Source organism: Podarcis cretensis (assembly GCF_951804945.1).
Source record: "Podarcis cretensis genome assembly, chromosome: 9".
In the NCBI taxonomy this organism is placed as follows: domain Eukaryota; kingdom Metazoa; phylum Chordata; class Lepidosauria; order Squamata; family Lacertidae; genus Podarcis; species Podarcis cretensis.
In genome coordinates, this window is record NC_137178.1 from 75,670,521 (window position 1) to 75,689,690 (window position 19,170).

Genomic DNA, 19,170 nt, shown 5'->3' on the forward strand with positions numbered 1-19,170 from the left:
AACCATTCAACATCAGACCACTGTCTAATGCTGTCCTTCCTAGCCAAGAAGTACACCAGGCCTCTACAGGGTAAACTCTTTGTGGCCTTCATGGATCTGAAATCAGCATTCGATACCATCCCCAGATCCCAGCTATGGTCCAAATTAAATCTGATTTTGCAGGACAAACGACTCCTCTTTCTTATAAAAGCCCTGTACAATGGAACCAAACTGCAGGTCCGATGCGGTCGGCAGGGACAGTTATCGAACAGCATCGAGATGACATGGGGGGGTTGAGACAGGGTTGTATTTTGGCCCCCACACTGTTTTGCCTATTCTTAAATGACCTAGAAGAGAGCTTAATGGACCCAGATGGACGCCTTCCAAAAATAGGAATGAGAAGGACCCCCTTGTTGTTATATGCGGATGACGCGGCCATCATCTCACATTCCAGACCGGGTTTTAAATATCTGCTGAGGAAGTTTTCTGATTACTGTTCTGGAAATGGTTTATCCATTAATTATGAAAAATCTAAAATGTTAGTATTCGAAAGAAGCTTAACCCGGTCTAAATGGGTGCTGGATGGCCATAACCTTGGACAGATTAAATACTTCAGTTATCTAGGGCTCACATTCCATCATACAGGATCTTGGAAGCACCACTGGCAAACCTCCCTTCAAAAGGCGGAGATCACAAAGCTAGCCATACTCAGATTCTTTTTCACGAAGGGCGGCAAATATGTTCCAGCAGCCTTAAGGGTTTTCAACGCAAAACCCATTTACCAACTCCTGTATGCTGCAAATGTCTGGCATAATGGGGACCTGCCAAAGCTAGATGGCTTTCAGACAAAATTTCTACGATCTCTGCTGCAGGTGCCAACTGCATCCGTACTTCTGTTAGAAGCTGGTGAATGCATGGTGGGCTGCCCTAAAACATTGGCTCAGGATTTCAGTATTTAATCTAGGGAAGGGTTTGTACCAACACCTGACCAATGAGGAGTTTGTCAGCAAATGGCAGAAAACCATGGCTAGAAAAGCCACCTCTATTGGTCTGTCTCCCCCCCAATGTATTACCTGGGTTATGAAGGCGCCCAAAAGATATTAAAGCAAAGATTATGGGATAATACACACAGTGACTTGCAATCTCAATCACACGCAGTCTGTAGTCCGCTGGCAGTAGGAGTTCAATATGGGCATGTCTTTAAGTTAACCCCTTACATTAAAAACCTGACAATACCAAATTATTGAAGGTTTTTCACCAAAGCCAGACTAAACGTCTTTCCTTCTGCAGTGTTGGATGGCAGGTTGAGAGGAGTTCCCTACCAGGATAGACTTTGCTCGTGTGCTCAAGACATCAATTCTATAAAACATAATTTGCTGCACTGTGTGAAATATGAGCAAGCCAGGGCTGAACTGATATTACCCTTGCTGGTACCTTTCCCAGGAAAATCAGAGGCTCACTATGTCAGGTTCCTATTGGAAGACTGGACAAACGCTAGAACATTAGCAGTGGCAAAGTTTTTATCGGTGTTTGAAAAAAACAATGATCCCTATCTTTAAGTCTAAACAAAATGCTTGTTTGACCTGGAGGTAGGCTGTCTGAATTGTGCATTGCTTTGTAACGATTTGTTGGGTCTCTGGACCGTAATAAAGATTGATTGATAATGCCAGGCACTGGGTATGCCAACCTGAAATTCCCCGACGGCCCACATATGATCAATGGATAATTTTCAATATGTCCCCCATCCATGTAAAATGACAAAGCTTCAGCCAGCATACTCATTTTTTATTTAACTTTTATTCACATGTACAATGGGACACTGGTGGCGCTGTGGGTTAAACCACAGAGCCTAGGACTTGCCAATCAGAAGATCGGCAGTTGGAATTCCTGCGATGGGGTGAGCTCCCATTGCTCGGTCCCTGCTCCTGCCAACCTAGCAGTTTGAAAGCACGTCAAAATGCAAGTAGATAAATAGGTGGGAAGGTAAACATCATACCTCCAGTGGGAAGGTAAACATCATTTCCGTGCGCTGCTCTGGTTCACCAGAAGCGGCTTAGTCATGCTGGCCACATGACCCGGAAGCTGTACGCCGGCTCCCTCGGCCAGTAAAGCGAGAGTCCGGTCATGACTGGACCTAACGGTCTGGGGTCCCTTTACCTTTACAATGGCAAAACTCATGTCTCAAAATGGACTGGAACTGGGCAGTGGATCTCAGGAATGATACAGCCACTGCGTATTTCTTCAGGCACATTGCTGTCTCCAAATTACAGAACTGGAGAGATGGAAGAGACCCCAAGGGTCATCTAGTCCAATTCCCTGTAATGCAGGAATCCTGCCCACAGCCATCCCTGGGTGGGCTAAAACAGCCAGATGAAATGACCCATTGTTCTACAAATATATATATATATTAAAGCATTTGTACATTATAACATGTTACAGAAATGATTAGCAACAAGAAGTTTGGATATCTATACAAACCTACCTTATTCCTAATTTTGATGCGTTGATAAAGGTATTCAGGGAAGGGCTTCCGGGGAATGAAACGGCCCATTCCTTTACTTACATGGAGATTTCCATCTTCAAACACAATCTTCCCTTGGCTAATGACTATGAGGGGAGCACCGTGACATTCCATGCCTTCAAATATATTATATTCAACAGCCTGCAATGGGGAGACCAGAACATGCGGTTAATTCTCATTTACTGATAGGCATGAATGATTTATACTACATTAAATTGTAGAAGGTGTTAAACATGATAGTTAATTTTCTTTAATAATCAGGGAGTCAAAACCATTAAAACGTCATGGTGTGGTGGCACAAAGTGGCAGCAATGATGGCAGGTTTCGGCAAAGTCTCACTGGAAATTGGCACAGAAGCTGGTGGCGCTTTTCTGCCAGTGGGGTGCTGCCTTGGGGGCTTCTGCCATCCAAGGTGAGTGCTTCACCCCACCTCACAGGTGGGCCGACCCTGCTGCCTGTGTACCTTTGATGGTAGCAGCACTGGCATCCATTCTCTAGACACAATTGGGTGATGCACACATGCAGTAAAGAGCAATTGGGCACATGTTGTGCTGCCGTGGTTGAGGGTATTTTTTGACAGCCTGCAGCAATAGTGCCTTAAGTAGTTCTCAAAAAAATTGAAGAGCTATTCCTCTTACCGACTTATGGCTTTTGGCTGTGATGGTCTTCGCCTTCTCTGGGTCCCAGATCACAATGTCAGCATCCGAACCCACAGCGATTCTACCCTTTCGCGGATAGAGGTTAAAGATTTTGGCTGCATTGGTACTAGTAATGGCAACAAACTGGTTTTCATCCATTTTACCTGAAGACTAAGATAAATTTTCCATGAGTAACGTATCTTAAGAATAGTGGTATATGTGTACATACAACAGAGATGAGAGGTGGTGGTCAACAAAATTTTACTCAGAGAACATCTAAGTCACTGGAAACAAATGGACAAGATCTGCCATAAAATCATCAGTATTCTTTCCTGCAGCAGATTAAGAGCCACCAGGAATATGTATGTGGATGTAGACAGGTATTAGATTTAGTGGCTCTTCCTGGAATTAGTTCTGGAATTTTTTTTTATTAAAAAAGGTAATTGAGTTTAAATAAACAATTCTTAACATACCAGCAGACGGCAAATGAAACTAGCAGTTGAGACTTGGAATTCTGAGGGGCAAAATGCCAGAAAAATTGCATGGCAGGTGGAAGAAGCTTGTTGATTTGCTTAGTTATAGTGGCTGTTGTGGGTAAAATGACTGTTTGGCCCTGTTAGAATAAAGGATGATGAACCTGGTGGGTTGACTGGGCTATTTGTCCTTCCCCAACCTGCTGCCCTCTACTAAATCTGGAGCCATAAGCTCCAGCTAGCCTAGCCAGTGGCCAAGGATGATGTGAGTTGTAGCTCAATACAACTGGAGCGCACCAGGTTAATGAAGGCTGACCGAAGATGTTAAGCTATGAAGGAGGCTGCCACCAGAACAAGGAGTGGAGCAAGTAGAGATTTTAAGGGAAGGTAAAGGCAAAGGACCCCTGGACGGTTAAGTCCAGTCAAAGGCGACTATGGGCTCATCTCACTTCAGGCCGAGGGGGCCGGTGTTTGTCCACAGACAGCTTTTCAGGTCATGTGGCCAGTGGGACTAAACTGCTTCTGGTGCAACAGGACACCATGACAGAAGCCAGAGTGCACAGAAATGTTGTTTACCTTCCCGCTAAATAGATACCTATTTATCTACTTGAACTGGCGTGCTTTCGAACTGCTAGGTTGGCAGAAGCTGGGACAGAGCAACAGGAGTTCACCCCATCATGGGGATTTGAACCGCCAACCTTCCAATCGGCAAGTCCAGGAGACTCAGTGGTTTAGGCCATAGTGCCACCCTTTTAAGCAGAGATGAAGCGTGGGGGGGGGGGCAAGATGATGGTGCTGATGGATACAAGAGAGATTGCTAGGAGGAGATGGAGGAAGCATCACTTAAGATCTCGGGACTATGTGAGTATGCAGCTTCCAGAAGCTGCCACAATATTAATGGGCACACAAGTAGTACTTGGGGAGGGGGGCAATGAGATAGGCTTGGTTTTAAAGGAAAAAAAGAGAACAATGTGCCTCAGTGATCAAGAGAGTAGGCTAACCAGGCTGCAGAGGCAAGGGGAGAAAACCACTGAGAACTTGACACTGTCCCCAGCACCTCGTGTCGGGCGGGTCTCACCACATGCATGAACTTGGTGCAAAGGACCCAGGGGGTCCACAGATGACTTCAACAACTGGGGTCCAAGCACCTTTGGGCCTGCCTGAGTCCCTATACTCCACCACAATCGCTCAGATCAGGGTGGTCCAATATGTGGGCCACAAGGCCTTTTGTGGCGGCTCCAGGCAGGGCCTAGCAAGTGCTTTCCCAGCTTTGGAAAGGAGGTGGGAGGGCTCTAGGACCCTGCCAGAGCCCTTATTCCCCATTCCCAAAGCCAGCCAAATGTTTACTGGGCTTTGAGAAGGCACCCCCTTGGCTCGGTGCCCAGTGTGGGGGAACTGGTTGCGCTGCCCTAAATCCAGTGCTGCCACCCCCTTATACTTCTTGGGTTTATCCCAAGCCTGCTGATTCTGTGTGTGTGTGTGTGTATTTGTTTTGGCAATGCAAGTGACAGTGCTGACAGAATTGAATTGGGAGTAGAAGAAATAATGATAATATCAGCATTTTAACTGAGTCCAGAAGTAGACTGGTAACTAGCAGTGCTGTCTTACCCATAGGCGCTAGGGGTGCGGAGCACCCGGGCGCCAGGCAGGCTCTCAGGGGCGCCAGGCCGAGAGTCCGGGGGCTGAGAGTTGAGTCCGGGGAAGAGTCTGCCTGTTGGTTGGAGTGCTGCGGCAGGCTCTTCTGCTGTGGGCAGCTCTAAGCCGCGAGTTTAGGGGTGACTGAGCCAGCAAGATGCTGAGGTGGTCGGCCGGCTCTGCCGTCCTGCATGCCTGGGACTGGGCAACCTGGGGGGGACGACTGGGTGGATCTTTGCACCCTAACACCGCATATGCTTAAGACAGCCCTGGTAACTAGTGCCACTGATGTGTGGTAGTGCAAAGCTTCTGTCTCCCATAAACCACACTTTGTACAAAAACAAAGTTTCCTGATCGCCTTTAAATGCAGTTCCAGCATCACAGTAGAGCATTACAGCAGCCCAGGCTGGCGGAGTTGTGTGCCCTGAGGCCCCGGTGTGTGAGTGCAAATAAAAGGTCCCGGGTGTTGGCCCGCTGACCCCAGCCCCATCTAGCTAAGAGTTAGATTTGGAAATATCTGAGCAGTACAGGGCAGGATCTGGTGTGAAGCAGCGGTTGCCTTTGCTTACCACACACTTATCCCAGACCACGGTCATTCTTTCTTCAATTCCATTTACTCCTTCTGGAATCAGAGTGAAGTTGTCTTTTCCAACCGCTTTCTGGGCTGTGCTATAGGTACAGTGGGCACTTCCAGTCACTTGCAGGTCACCACTGAAGGAACATAGAGAGGAGACAGAAATATTTTTAAAGGCTGGAGGCAAGGATGTGGGTTGCTTACCATTTGTGTTTCTAGCTATTGGTGCCGCACATTCATTCAGGAATGTATATTCTATGGTTAACTACTGCTTTTCAATTCTGTTAACCTCTCCAGTCTCTGCTTCCACATTCACATCAATACTATTCTCTATAGTATTGTTCTTTGGGTATCTTTCCTAGTGTTTTTCAGGTCTCTGTAACAGCATCAGTAAGGCAAACCAAGGTGAAACTGAACAGCAATTTTGTTTACAGATTATTATTTTTTAAAGGTCACTCTATACAATCACCCCACTAAGGACCTAGTTAGATGTTCCATGGGAGGCCTGTGAACCATCTGATGACGGACTGATTGATTGATTTGTACTGAAAAGCAGTCACAGAAGACTGCCAGTTTGAGTGGATGGGGATGAGGCTATTTAATCCTTTTCCATCCTATCACTTAAAACCATCCTTTCCGAGCCGATTTTCTTGTCAAAAGGGAAGTGGAACAGGGAAAGGGCTAAGCAGACTCCTCCCCCTGTGGTGGGGTGACACATGTCTCCTGCATAATGTCTAATTTCACTCTGAGCTAAATACAGTATTTGCTATTCCCTTACAAACAAGAACAAATTTGACAATAATCAAACCACATCAAAATACTTGTCTATTATTACATATTACTTCTGCACTTTAGCTCACATCCAAGTGGCTCAAGGGCTCCCTTGGCTGAATTGGTGGTTTGCAAGCATTTGCAATTTAATACCATGCTAAAAGTGAGGTCAAATGATCAGGTGTTGTAGGATCCAGACTCAGAGGCGGTGAGGTCACAAATGCTGCAGCCTTGGCCCAATTTTTGCTCCAGTAATGTGTCCCGTCTGTCCCCAGGCTGGCAGTGATTGGTTCCCCGAAAACAAGAGCACCTTGGGGAATGGAAACACACAACTGATTATACCATCCTTTGAATTAATTTTTTATTTTATTTTTTAAATTTATATACCACCCTTCATCCAAAGATCACAGGGTGGTTCAAAACATAAAAATACAAAATGAGAACACAAAATACAAAATCACCCCACCTCCCACAAACACATTTAAAAGGACATAGTATGTTAATCAACCAAAGGCCTGATTAAAGAGAAAAGTTTTTGCCCGGTGCCTAAAGATATGGAAGGAGGGCACCGGGCAAGGCTCCTTGGGGATAGCATTCCCCAAACAGGGAGCCACCACAGAGAAGGCCATCCTTCAGAACTCTTGTGGAGGAGGCACACGAAGGAAGGCCTTAGATGATGATTGTAGGGTCTGAACTGGTTCATATGGGAAGACATAGTCCTTGAGGTATTGCAGTTGTGAGCCATTTAAGATTTTATAGGTCAAAACCAGCACTTTGAATTGAGCCCAGAAACTAATCGGCAACCAGTGAAGTCAGGCCAGGATCGGTGTAATATGCTTAAACTTTCATGCCCTGGTGAGCAACCTGGACACTAAATTCTGAACCAGCTGAAGTTTCCAAACCATCCTCAGGTAGCCCTATGTATAACGTGTTGCAGCAATCTTACCTAGAGATCACCAGAGCATAGATGACAGAAGTTAGGTTTTCTGATCTAAGAAACTGCTTACATCCTAACAGCAACCTAAAAGCCACATTCCCCTACCATTTGTTAACTAACATTGGAGACAATGTAAAGACTAGTCAAATTAAACTAATGTTATTGTAAATGAATCAACTAACAATCATCGTCCACTTCATCAAATGTCAGCTGAGGGTAACACTTCATGTATGAAACAAATTAAAAATTAAAAAATTCCATCCAGTAGCACCTTAGAGACCAACTAAGTTTGTTATTGGTATGAGCTTTTGTGTGCATGCACATTTCTTCAGATACCTTGCATGCACACAAAAGCTCATACCAGTAACTAACTTAATTGGTCTCTGAGGTGCTACTGGAAAGAATTTTTTTATTTTGTTTCGACTACGGCAGACACAGCCATGGCAGCCCGAATGATATATACTCAGAAATGGAAGAAGAGAAAAGCACCAATGAAGGACGAATAGCAGGTGACACTGATGGAGTATGCAGAATTAGCAAAGATAACTAACAGAATAAGAGAACAGGAAGAAGGAGCCTTTAAGGAAGATTGGAAAATGTTTGTAGAAGATTTGAATAATTATTGTAAACAAGTTAAAACGTTAGCAGGGTTAGAGTAAATTCAGCAGTTTAAATTAAGTGAAGATATAATGAGAAAGGAGATAAAATAAAATATATGTAATATGCACTAGTAATGGATAACTAAAACAAACCATGGAGGAGGGGAAGGAAAGTAAATGATTATGGTTATATTGATTTGAATTTGAAAATCTGTAATGGAAAATTATAGATATATAAAGAGCTCCAGAGAGACATGTTTAAACAGAAGAAAATATTTCCTCACCAGGGAGCTAGTCTATCTATTCTGAGGGATTATCAAAGTAGTTCATGGGCCCCTTGACTTTCCCAAGCTCTCAGTCCTGCAGACTTTCAGTAGACATATGCAAGTGCAGCCAGCATTTCAGTCATCTTGCTCAGACTGACATGCTTTCAGCTGTTTCACTTTCAGGGATGCAACGAAAACCACAAGTAAATGCATATCTGAATAAACTGAATGTACAGCAAGAATGTGATATATAAGGATGGCTTGATAAAGTCAATAGTTGGCTTGCTTAAAAAAGGTAAAGCAGTACAGCCAGAGAGGAAATGGGGGGAAGAACCCCATATTGGGATTTTGGTGGCCCCTTTCTCCGTCTCACCCAGTTCCCTGGTGACCAGTCACTATGGCCAGACTGTGCGCCAAACGGTTCTCATGTGCACAGCCAAGAGGTGAGGTCTATGAGCTATGGATTGATTTAATGCAGAAAGCCATGAACCAGTTCAGAAGGAGAACCAATGCGCAGAAGAGGGGTGGTCCAAAAGAACCGAAAAGAAAGGAGCACTGGAAAAGGGGATGTGAAGCTGCACAGAACCAGCTTAGAGCATTCAACAAAGTTAAAGTCCTTCCCTTTAGCATCTCTGCCATTACCATTTTACTTTCTTAGTGATTCCTGCTGGTTTGCACAGAGGTATTCATCACTTGATGACTCACTGCACTATCAAGTAGCAATTGGCAAGGATAAATGAGGCAGCGCTCATCCAGCACCACGGACAGAATGTTTGCATAGTCCACATATACAAGGCTTTTCACTCAATTGAGTAACTTCATACATTGAGCCACAAGATGTCCAGTGGTTAGAAAGCAAGCCATGGATATGCAGATGTGGGCAAGACCTTTGTGCTGTGGCTTGGGAGTTCAAAACGGAGTAATTTGTTCTTTCTTGCACCTTGAAAAAAAGCGACATTATATAAAGGTACTTCTGTTTGTATTGGGATGAGAACAGTCCCCTCTCCAGTGTGCTCATTCACGGAATTACTAATGTAAGGTAAAGGTAAAGGTACCCCTGCCCGTACGGGCCAGTCTTGACAGACTCTGGGGTTGTGCGCCCATCTCACTTAAGAGGCCAGGGGCCAGCGCTGTCCGGAGACACTTCCGGGTCACGTGGCCAGCGTGACATCGCTGCTCTGGCGAGCCAGAGTCGCACACGGAAACGCCGTTTACCTTCCCGCTGGTAAGCGGTCCCTATTTATCTACTTGCACCTGGAGGTGCTTTCGAACTGCTAGGTTGACAGGCGCTGGGACCGAGCAGTGGTAGTGAACCCCGCCGCAGGGATTCGAACCGCCGACCTTTCGATCGGCAAGTCCTAGGCGCTGAGGCTTTAACCCACAGCGCCACCTGCGTCCCTAGCAAGTCCAAATAGCCTGATCCTATAGCCTTGCCTTTGCCCCAAGAGCCCAGAGTCCCCCAGACAAGGACCCTTGTCTAGTCCAAATAGCCTGATCCTATAGCCTTGCCTTTGCCCCAAGAGCCCAGAGTCCCCCAGACAAGGACCCTTGTCTAGAAGTCCAACATTTCAGATACATGATATTGTTATAAGAACTTTAAGGTCTTATATGTATAAAATAAATAAAGGTAAAGGCACCCCTGACTGTTAGGTCCAGTCGTGGACGACTCTGGGGTTGCAGCGCTCATCTCGCTTTACTGGCCGAGGGAGCCGGAGTACAGGTCATGTGGCCAGCATGACTAAGCTGCTTCTGGCAAAACGGCGCACAGAAACGCCTTTTACCTTCCCGCCGGAGCGGTACCTGTTTATCTACTTGCACTTTGATGTGCTTTCGAACTGCTAGGTTGGCAGGAGCAGGGACCAAGCAACGGGAGCTCACCCCGTCGCGGGGATTCGAACCGCCTTCTGATCAGACCACAGCACCACCCGCGTTCATAAATGTACATAAATAGATGTTCATAAACGTACCAAGCAAACACATACAAATATGTAAACCACATGTCTGAAACCCACAGAAAAGTCCTCAAACCATTTTCTCTCTCCCAAAATGACCTCAAATATTACTCTGCAAGGTCGAAAGAAATGGGAAATTTCCCCATTGTCTCTTTCACAAATCCTGTCTTAAGGGCACATCTAGAATATGAATAGGGTGTGAACCTGTGACCTGGATTCAGGAATTGAGTAGTTATCATAACAAAAGAGTGGCCAGGATGCCCAGGTAATCCAATCAGGTAACCTGGCAGACAGGAAGAAACAACATACCCAGATTTCCGCCCCTTCTCTGATGTATTAAGGGGGTAGTCTTGGGCCACACCCCTTCTGTGATGTATGTATGATGTTTCTGGGGGTGGTCTTGGACTCTAGGGCAGGCAATTTAAAAAGTCTATATAACGGCTTGCATGCATGGCTCGGGGTCCCCCCCCCTCGTTTGTGTGTGGGGAGCACCCTGTTGCAACAGCTTTAATAACGATCAGGCTTACTAGCTGCTTTGCTTCTCAATATTCTCTCATTGGTCTCTGTTATTTTCTCCTACCGGTAGAGAACCTACAAAAGGACTTTCTATGGGCTCTTGGATACCCCGTAAGGGAAAAGGAGCAGGTTTTTTTCTCATAACAATTTGAAAGGCCGCATTCTGTACCTTTCTTTCTAGCCAGTGAAATGATGTCAGCTGCACTCTTGCTCATGACCTTGGTGATATACAACGGACAGTTGATGCGACTAGCTATGGTGATGGCTCGGAAAACAGCTTCTGCTTCAAGCTGAAATAAGGAAAGAAATTCAGTCAAAGTAACCTCATCATTTACCTTGCAAATTTTTCACACAGGTATTTCCCAGATTCCAGCCACTTTCCTCTTCTGCTTTATGAACAGTTCCTGATCCCTCAACCCCCTTCCTATTTTAACTGACTTACAAACATATAATCCTTCCTGCTACTTCATGCTTTGCTTTTTCTCCAAGCAGAATTAATTTGAAGCTATACACAAATTTCAGAATACTGCTTACAGGAAAAAAAATTTCTCACCCCTGATCTAAATGGCATGAATGGCTCAAGGTGGCACCTGAAAAAACTCCTACGACTTCAAAAACATTAAAAACTGAATGTAATCAGCTTGCCACATTGCAAGCAACTGCTATACTCAAGTGTTCATCACCAGAGCGACCCCTTTCTTCTTTAATATTCTCATAGAAGTCAATGGAGCATTTGCAGGTGATCAGCTTCAAGGCCACAGCTTAAAATTTTGTTATTAAGGTGTTCATTATTAAGGCATTATTATCACAGAATCACAAAGTGATGTGAAGTGCTTATGGATTTCTCTTGGTTTGGTTAGTTCTGCTAGAAAAAAATTGTAGACACTTTAACGCATAGCTCCTGCACAGCTCTCACCTCCTCTGGTCTGCTCAAGGCGTGGCCCTCTGGTCCAGTGATGCCCATCTCCAGCATACGCTTTTGTTCCTAAGGAGGTAATAGACAAAAGATGATGGCGAACAGGTTACAAATATATCAATTGATATGTGTCAAAAGTCTCTTGTATACACTGTATTCAGTCATGTCTGTTGGTTAAGGAACAGTATTTATTGTTAGCATTTAAATACCATCCAATCAACTATGTATTCTGCATAGTTTACAGATTTCGAATATTCCAATCTGCTTTTACTGCATAATGTTCCTGATTTATAATTTTAACTGCTGCTGTTTTAACTATGTATTATGCTAGGTGCCTGTTTTATTTTTAAATTGTTTTAAACTACAGGCATGTCTGGAGGATGTGGACCATTTGGATCCCTTCCAATCGGGATTCAGGCTCCACCACAGGACAGAAACCACCCTGGTTGACTGGTCAATGATCTCTGGCAGGTTAGGGACAGAGGTGAAAGCTGTTTCCTGGTTCTGCTGGATCTCTCAGCAGCTTTTGATACCATCAACCATGGTATCCTTCTGGACCATCTAGGAAGGTTGGGAGTGGGGGGCACTGTTACACAATGGTTCCACTCCTTCCTGGGTCATGTCCAGGAAGTTGTGTGGGGAGATGAGTGCTCAGACCCCTCAACACTCACTTGTGGGGTGCCTCATGACTCCACCCTCTCTCTCATGCTTTTTAACATCAATATGAAACTGCTGGGAAAGGTCATCAGGTGGTTTGGGCTGGGTGTTCACCAATATGCTCTACCTCTCATTTAAATCAGAAACAGTGAATGTGATAAACCTGGTCCTGTGTGTCTGGAGGTGGCTGGAGGATGGAGGCCAATCAATGGAATGAGGTTGAATCCTGACAAGACAGAGGTACTGCTTCTGGGGGACGGGGGGCAGTCAGGTGTGAAGGACTTCCTGGTCTTGAATGAGGTAACTGTGCCCCTAAAGGACCAGGTGTGCAGCCTTGGGGTCATTTCGGACTCACAGCTGTTCATGGAAGCACAGCTTAATTCTGTGTCCAGGGTGGCTGTCTACCAGCTCCATCTGGTATGGCGGCTGAGACCCTTCCTGCCTGCACACTGTCTCACAGAGTGGGGCATGCACTAGTTACCGTATTTTTCGCTCCATAAGACGCACCTGACCATAAGACGCACCTAGTATTTAGGGGAAAAAATTATTTAAAGGGAGTGCTGAGCAGAGCCTGTATGCATCCCAGGTTCTGCTCAGCACTCCCTTTCACGAACTGTGTGGAGCTTGTCCCTGACGGGTTGCCCTTTTCCCTCCTCGGGGAAAAGCCCCCAAGAGCCGCACACACGCTCCGCGCGGCTCTTGGGGACTTTTCCGGGAGGTGGGGGAAGGGACTGAGAGGCTAAGCCAGAAGATAGAACAGCAAGAGGGAGCACTACACAGCGATCCCTCTTGCTGTTCCGGCTTCTGTGATAGCTGCGCAGCTTGCATTCGCGCCATAAGACGCACACACATTTCCCCTTACTTTTTAGGAGAGAAAAGGTGTGTCTTATAGAGTAAAAAATACGGTATTTCCTGCTTGGGGCTACTGCAATGTGTGCTATGTTGGGCTACATTTGAAGGTGACTCAGAAACTACAGCTAATCCAGAATGCAGCAACTAGGCTGGTGACTTGGAGGGCTACTGGGACCATATAACACCTGTCTTAATGGATCTATGTTGGCTCCCAGAACATTTCTGAGCACAACTCGAAGTGTTGGTACTGACCTTTCACGCCCTAAATGGCCTCAGCCCTGTATATCTGAAGGAGAATCACCACCCCCATCATTCAGCCCAGAAACTGAGGTCCAGCTCTGAGGGCCTTCTGGTGGTTCCCTCACTGTGAGAAGCAAAGTTACAAGGAACCAGGCAGAAGGCCTTCTCAGTAGTTGTCCCCACCCTGTGGAATAGCCTCCCATCAGATGTCAAAAGGCAGCCCTGTACAGGGAAGCTTTTAATGTTTAATATTTTATTGTGTTCTTTATATTTTGTTGGAAGCTGTCCATAGTGGCTGGGGCAACCCAGTCATTTGGGCAGCATGTTGTTGTTGTTTGCTTTTAGCTGGAACTGTTTCTGGCCATGAATAGCACCACAAAAACTCAAAAATAAAATGAAATAAATTAAATTTCTGGCAAACTCAGAGGCCCATTCACTTCTTCTACCACAACTAAAATGCACTGATAATTATTACAGATTCTATATGCTAACTGCCTGACAGAATTTTGAAAATGTCCACCTATTCCAAGCTCTCCCTTCTTGACTGTTTCATCACTTAAGATCTACCTGGTTCTAAGCATGGACATCTAAGGCCAGGTGGTACTTGAATTGGTACCAATTTGTCACATAGGTCTTTCTGGTACAGTTATGCAATAAGGAACCTCTTTTTGATACTAGCATCATCATCATCGGCATCCAGTACTGAACTTTGTGCCAAATAATAATGTCTGCATGTTTTGGGTACCTTTCTGCAATCACAGCATGGCTTAAACACAGCCCAGTGTAAGCAGTCCAATCCAGAGAAAGGCTAGCATCCATTAAGTCCTGGTGAAGCATACAATTAAGCACATCTGTCCAACTGATATCAGTAGATTTTTCTATGCTCAGGATTACATCTTATTTTAATTTTTCATGGCCCCAAGTAGGGCTCATTTTCAATCACTCCCTGTCACAACCATGACATTCAGCACTCATTACATTTTACGAGGGCTTGATGACCATTGCTACTGCCACACTGCAGTACTAATCTACAACCAAATCAGATGGGTGGATAAGATGGCAAACATCTACGAATCTACCTATCAAGGGTATCAGACAGTTCAAAGAATAAATGTAGAAGAAAAGTTTTTCTCACCTGAGCTATCAAATCTCCATTTTCAGCATGGACCATGATTACAGCTCCGAGACTTTTCAGAAAAGTAAAGGCTTCATAGAGCTATATACAGTACCAAGGGAGGGGGGAACAGTCAGCAATGACAGATTATTGTATATCCCAATTCTTTTATCCCCTTCTTTAAAACACACATGCATACACACATTTCCTTTCCTTTTAGGGTAGCACAACAGCCAAAAAAAGGGTAAAACTTTATTTCACTCTGTTTCTTCATCTCATCCCTTCTCATCAGCAAAGGAAAACACAGCGCTTGACACCAGTGGTAAATTGGTTCGCCCTCCCTGTCTGCTGAAATCCTAAGAATTAACCCCCTCAGATATGCTTTGGAGTAACACATTTAGCATCATATTTACTTTGGCTCTAATTCCACCACCTTCCAGATAAATGTTGTCAATATAAGTTTGACAGGAACCTGAACATTAAAAAAAATAAAAATCTGTAGATGCTTTTTTGTTTATGATTTCATGAAGAGCTCACAATTTAATTCAGATTCCCACAATTAGAAGGCAAGAACTTCCGCAAAGTTTTCGCGGAAAATTGGAAAAGTGATAAAGTCCCATCAAGATTAGAATGGATTCAAAAAATGGCTGAATACGCGGAATTAGACAGCATGTCAGAAGAGATAAAGAATAAACCAAAACAGGTATTTATCTCAAAATGGGAAGTTTTTTAAATAAACTTGGAAAATAATATTAGTAGTTTAAGGTCATACGCATCGTTCGAATAATTTCAGTAGCAGTGTTAAAAATGTGGTAAAACCAATGAATGGATTAAGGGATATTGAAATTGAACAAAACTCGTTACACAATGGCAGCGAACAATTAATACAGGATCTGTAATAAGGAATAGACGGGAATGTCTGGTGCATAGAAAAAGACCACTTTTATTTTATTTTTTTTATGTTTTGAAGGTTATTAGTTGATATATTAATTCTCTTTTTTTCTTTGGTGGTGATGGAATTTATTTTCTTTTTCTGTATGGTGTGTTAATGTGAATGGTTACAATATTTATTTATTTATTTTTAAAAAAAGAAGAAGGCAAGAACTTCTAAAACGATTCCAAAGCTTTTTTTTTTTCTTGGAGAAAAAGTAGGAACAAAAACTAAGCCAACTCTTGATTAGATGCTAAATGCATGTATTAAATGTGCACAGTTCTTGCTCTCTAAAGAGCAGTAGAATTGGGAGCACAGCACACAGGGAGAGGGGTAGGCTAGTGTCCTGCTAAGGCCCCCCCCCCCAGCCCTTCCAGAAGCTGCTATAAGTCTTGGGAGGAATATCCCCTCACAAGACTAGCAGCAGCTTCCATAGTCCCAGTCCTACCCAGAGGCCTCACAGCTACACATTAAATAACAAAAACAGTGCACATTAAACATTTACAAGCATTTGTAAATGTTTAATATTCTAACGCAAGTTCTGGATATGCTCCAAGCGTGTGAAGATACTCCTTGAAAACATGAGGCCATACCAGTCACTGTGCTGGAAATGACATGTTTCAAAATTCAAAATTTGTGTTCACAATAGATTCTGCCATAATATTATGTTTTAACTGTAATATGCACAATACTTTCATCACAATTTCAATTAAAAACTGTGTTAGCCCACCTGAAACTCATGACTCCAAAGATATAACAACAGAGGGGGTGTTCAGTAACTTTCATTTCAGAGGAAGGAGACTGACATGACTGGTCACATTTCAACACACACATACCCCAAACTTAAGCTTTATTCAAAAGCATGGATCTCAATTAGAAGAGTTCCTGGGAATCAGAGATCTCATATGAAAATACACAGATTACCTGGCTGTCAGTCATTTGGTAGAGATCTTTGTAGACCATGTAGACTTGAAAAGAATTAACACCTATTTACGGGAAAAAAGGTATTCAGAATAAAGCGAATGTGCATTTTTTTTAGCATTCTGAAACAGTTCCCTTCATAAATATTCACATATATAACACAAATATTCATATTAATACTGTTTATGTCACAATAGTTTTAATTTATTTTTTATTTGTTTAAAATCTTTCTCTGTTACCTCCCATATCATCTCAAAGTTGTATACAATATTTAAAAACGTATCAAACATTAAAATACAGAAAGATAATTCAAATAAAAAAATAAGACAGAGTTAAAAATATGATATATTCAGGTCAAGCACCAGTGAAAGCTGGGAGCACAGCTGTTTTTGGGGTTTTTAAAAGGCAGGGAAGGTGGATGCATTGTGTAGATGCCGCCACAGAAAATACGATGACAGATGCACGCATGGCTACTTCTATTTTAAGCTTAATAGTCCAACTAGTTCACTTTCTGCTTGCAAAGTCAAGTTAATGATCAGATCCTGTTAAGACTGCAAGCTTCTGGCAGAAAATAAAAATGCTAGTTACGTGCAGCTGTCTTTTAAGAAAGTGTTGTCTCCGCTTTTATTTCACAGTTCTTTTTCCTGATTCACAAAGTGTTCAGTGTATCACATATGGTCTAGCCCAGGCATAGACCACCGCTAGACCACAAGCTACATTTATTATTATTATTATTATTATTATTATTATTATTATTATTATTATTATTATTATTATTAACCCAGCCACTCTGGGCAGCTTCCAACAAAGATTAAAAATACATTAAAATGTCACACATTAAAAACTTCCCTAAACAAGACTGCCTTCAGATGTCTTCTAAATGTCAGGTAGTTGTTTATCTCTTTGACATCGAATGGGAGGGCGTTCCACAGGGCTGGCATCACCACCGAGAAGGCCCTCTGCCTGGTTCCCTGGAAGCTCACTTCTTGCAGTGAGGGAACACCAGAAGGCCCTTGGCGCTGGACCTCAGTGTCTGGGCAGAACGATGGGGGTGGAGACGCTCCTTCAGGTACACTGGGCCAAGGCTGTTTAGGGCTTTAAAGGTCAACACCAACACTTTGAATTGTGCTCGGAAATGTACTGGGAGCCAATGTAGGTCTTCCAGAACCGGTGTTGTATGGTCTCAGCGGCCACCCCCAGTCACCATTCTAGCTGTCACATTCTGGATTAGTTGAAGTTTCTGGGTCACCTTCAAAGGTAGCCCCACATAGGGCGCATTGCAGTAGTCCAAGCGAGAGATAACCAGAGCATGCACTACTCTGGCGAGACAATCCGTGGGCAGGTAAGGTCTCAGCCTGCGTACCAGATGGAGCTGGTAGACAGCTGCCCTGGATACAGAATTGACCTGTGCCTCCATGGACAGCTGTGAGTCCAAAATGACTCCCAGGCTGCGCACCTGGTCCTTCAGGGGCACAGTTACCCCATTCAGGACCAGGGAGTCCTCCACACCAGCCCGCCCCCTGTCCCCCCAAAACAGTACTTCTGTCTTGACAGGATTCAACCTCAATCCATTAGCCACCATCCATCCTCCAACCGCCTCCAGGCACTCACATACGACCTTCACTGCCTTCACTGTTTCCGATTTAAAAGAGAGGTAGAGCTGGGTATCATCCGCATATTGATGACATAGGACTGCCAGGAGTCCAATTTTGACCCACAAGTCCTTTCCTCCCTGCAGGGGCAAAGGAAGGGGAACCGGCACTTGGTGCAGGGGAGCAGGGCAAACCGCCTGGTGGCGCATGCATGTGCGCTGTACGTATGGCGCATGTGCAGCACTGCTACATAGGACACATGCGCACACCCCGTATGTAAGGTGGATGCGCAGCAACTTTCATAGCGCTGTCGCGCATGCGCCACTGGGTGCATGCGAGCATGGGTGGCAGCAGAGGGCGCAGCCGCGAGCAAAGGATCCTCCACACACAGCTGTGGTGGAGTGATGGCAGCGGCTCACACCGTTGTGCCTGGGGGCAGCGGGGCAAGCCCCCCATGGGATGCCCTCTTGTCGCACCCCTCAGAGATGGCACCTGGGGTGGACCCCCTCTTCCTCCGCCACTACCTTCCGGCCCTGCCCACTTGACCCTCGCCTGATGGCAGAAGGTATCAGGTGCATGTCAGGTAAAGTTGTAACTACAAAGGAACAATCCCAACCCTTGGAACGCACACCCAAGTGTTCCTTAAGTGGAACAGAAGCCAAGTGAAAGCCATCCTCCTAGATCAGTCCTTCGCAAACTTGGGTCTCCAGCTGTTTTTGGACTACAGCTCCCATCATTCCTAAGCTAGCAAGACAAGTGGTCAGGGATGATGGGAATTGTATTCCGAAAACAGCTGGTGACCCAAGTTTGGGAAACAATGTCCTCGACTAAGAAACATAAAAGTACCACAGTGTTTATGGGTATGTTTATGGGGAGCCAGTGTGGTGTAGTGGTTAAGAGCAGTAGACTCGTAATCTGGTGAACCGGGTTTGATTTCCTGCTCCTCCACATGCAGCTGCTGGGTGACCTTGGGCCAGTCACACTTCTGTGAAGTCTCTCAGCCCCACTCAGCTCACAGAGTGTTTGTTGTGGGGGAGGAAGGGAAAGGAGAATGTTAGCCGCTTTGAGACTCCTTCGGGTAGTGAT

General features: G+C 44.6%; 1 protein-coding gene across 2 annotated transcripts in view; it reads right to left on the reverse strand.

The window, feature by feature from the left end:
* The window catches only part of CRMP1 (collapsin response mediator protein 1), a 42,701-nt gene that overhangs the window by 3,858 nt on the left and 19,673 nt on the right, over positions 1-19,170 (reverse strand). For both annotated transcript variants that reach the window (XM_079991568.1, XM_079991569.1), the window contains exons 5-12: positions 16,496-16,557; positions 14,662-14,742; positions 11,778-11,846; positions 11,031-11,151; positions 6,745-6,901; positions 5,816-5,957; positions 3,139-3,309; positions 2,462-2,641 (exon numbers count right to left, since the gene is read on the reverse strand). In XM_079991568.1, the coding sequence (XP_079847694.1) occupies positions 2,462-2,641; positions 3,139-3,309; positions 5,816-5,957; positions 6,745-6,901; positions 11,031-11,151; positions 11,778-11,846; positions 14,662-14,742; positions 16,496-16,557 (983 nt within the window). The remainder of the gene's footprint in view (positions 1-2,461; positions 2,642-3,138; positions 3,310-5,815; positions 5,958-6,744; positions 6,902-11,030; positions 11,152-11,777; positions 11,847-14,661; positions 14,743-16,495; positions 16,558-19,170) is intronic.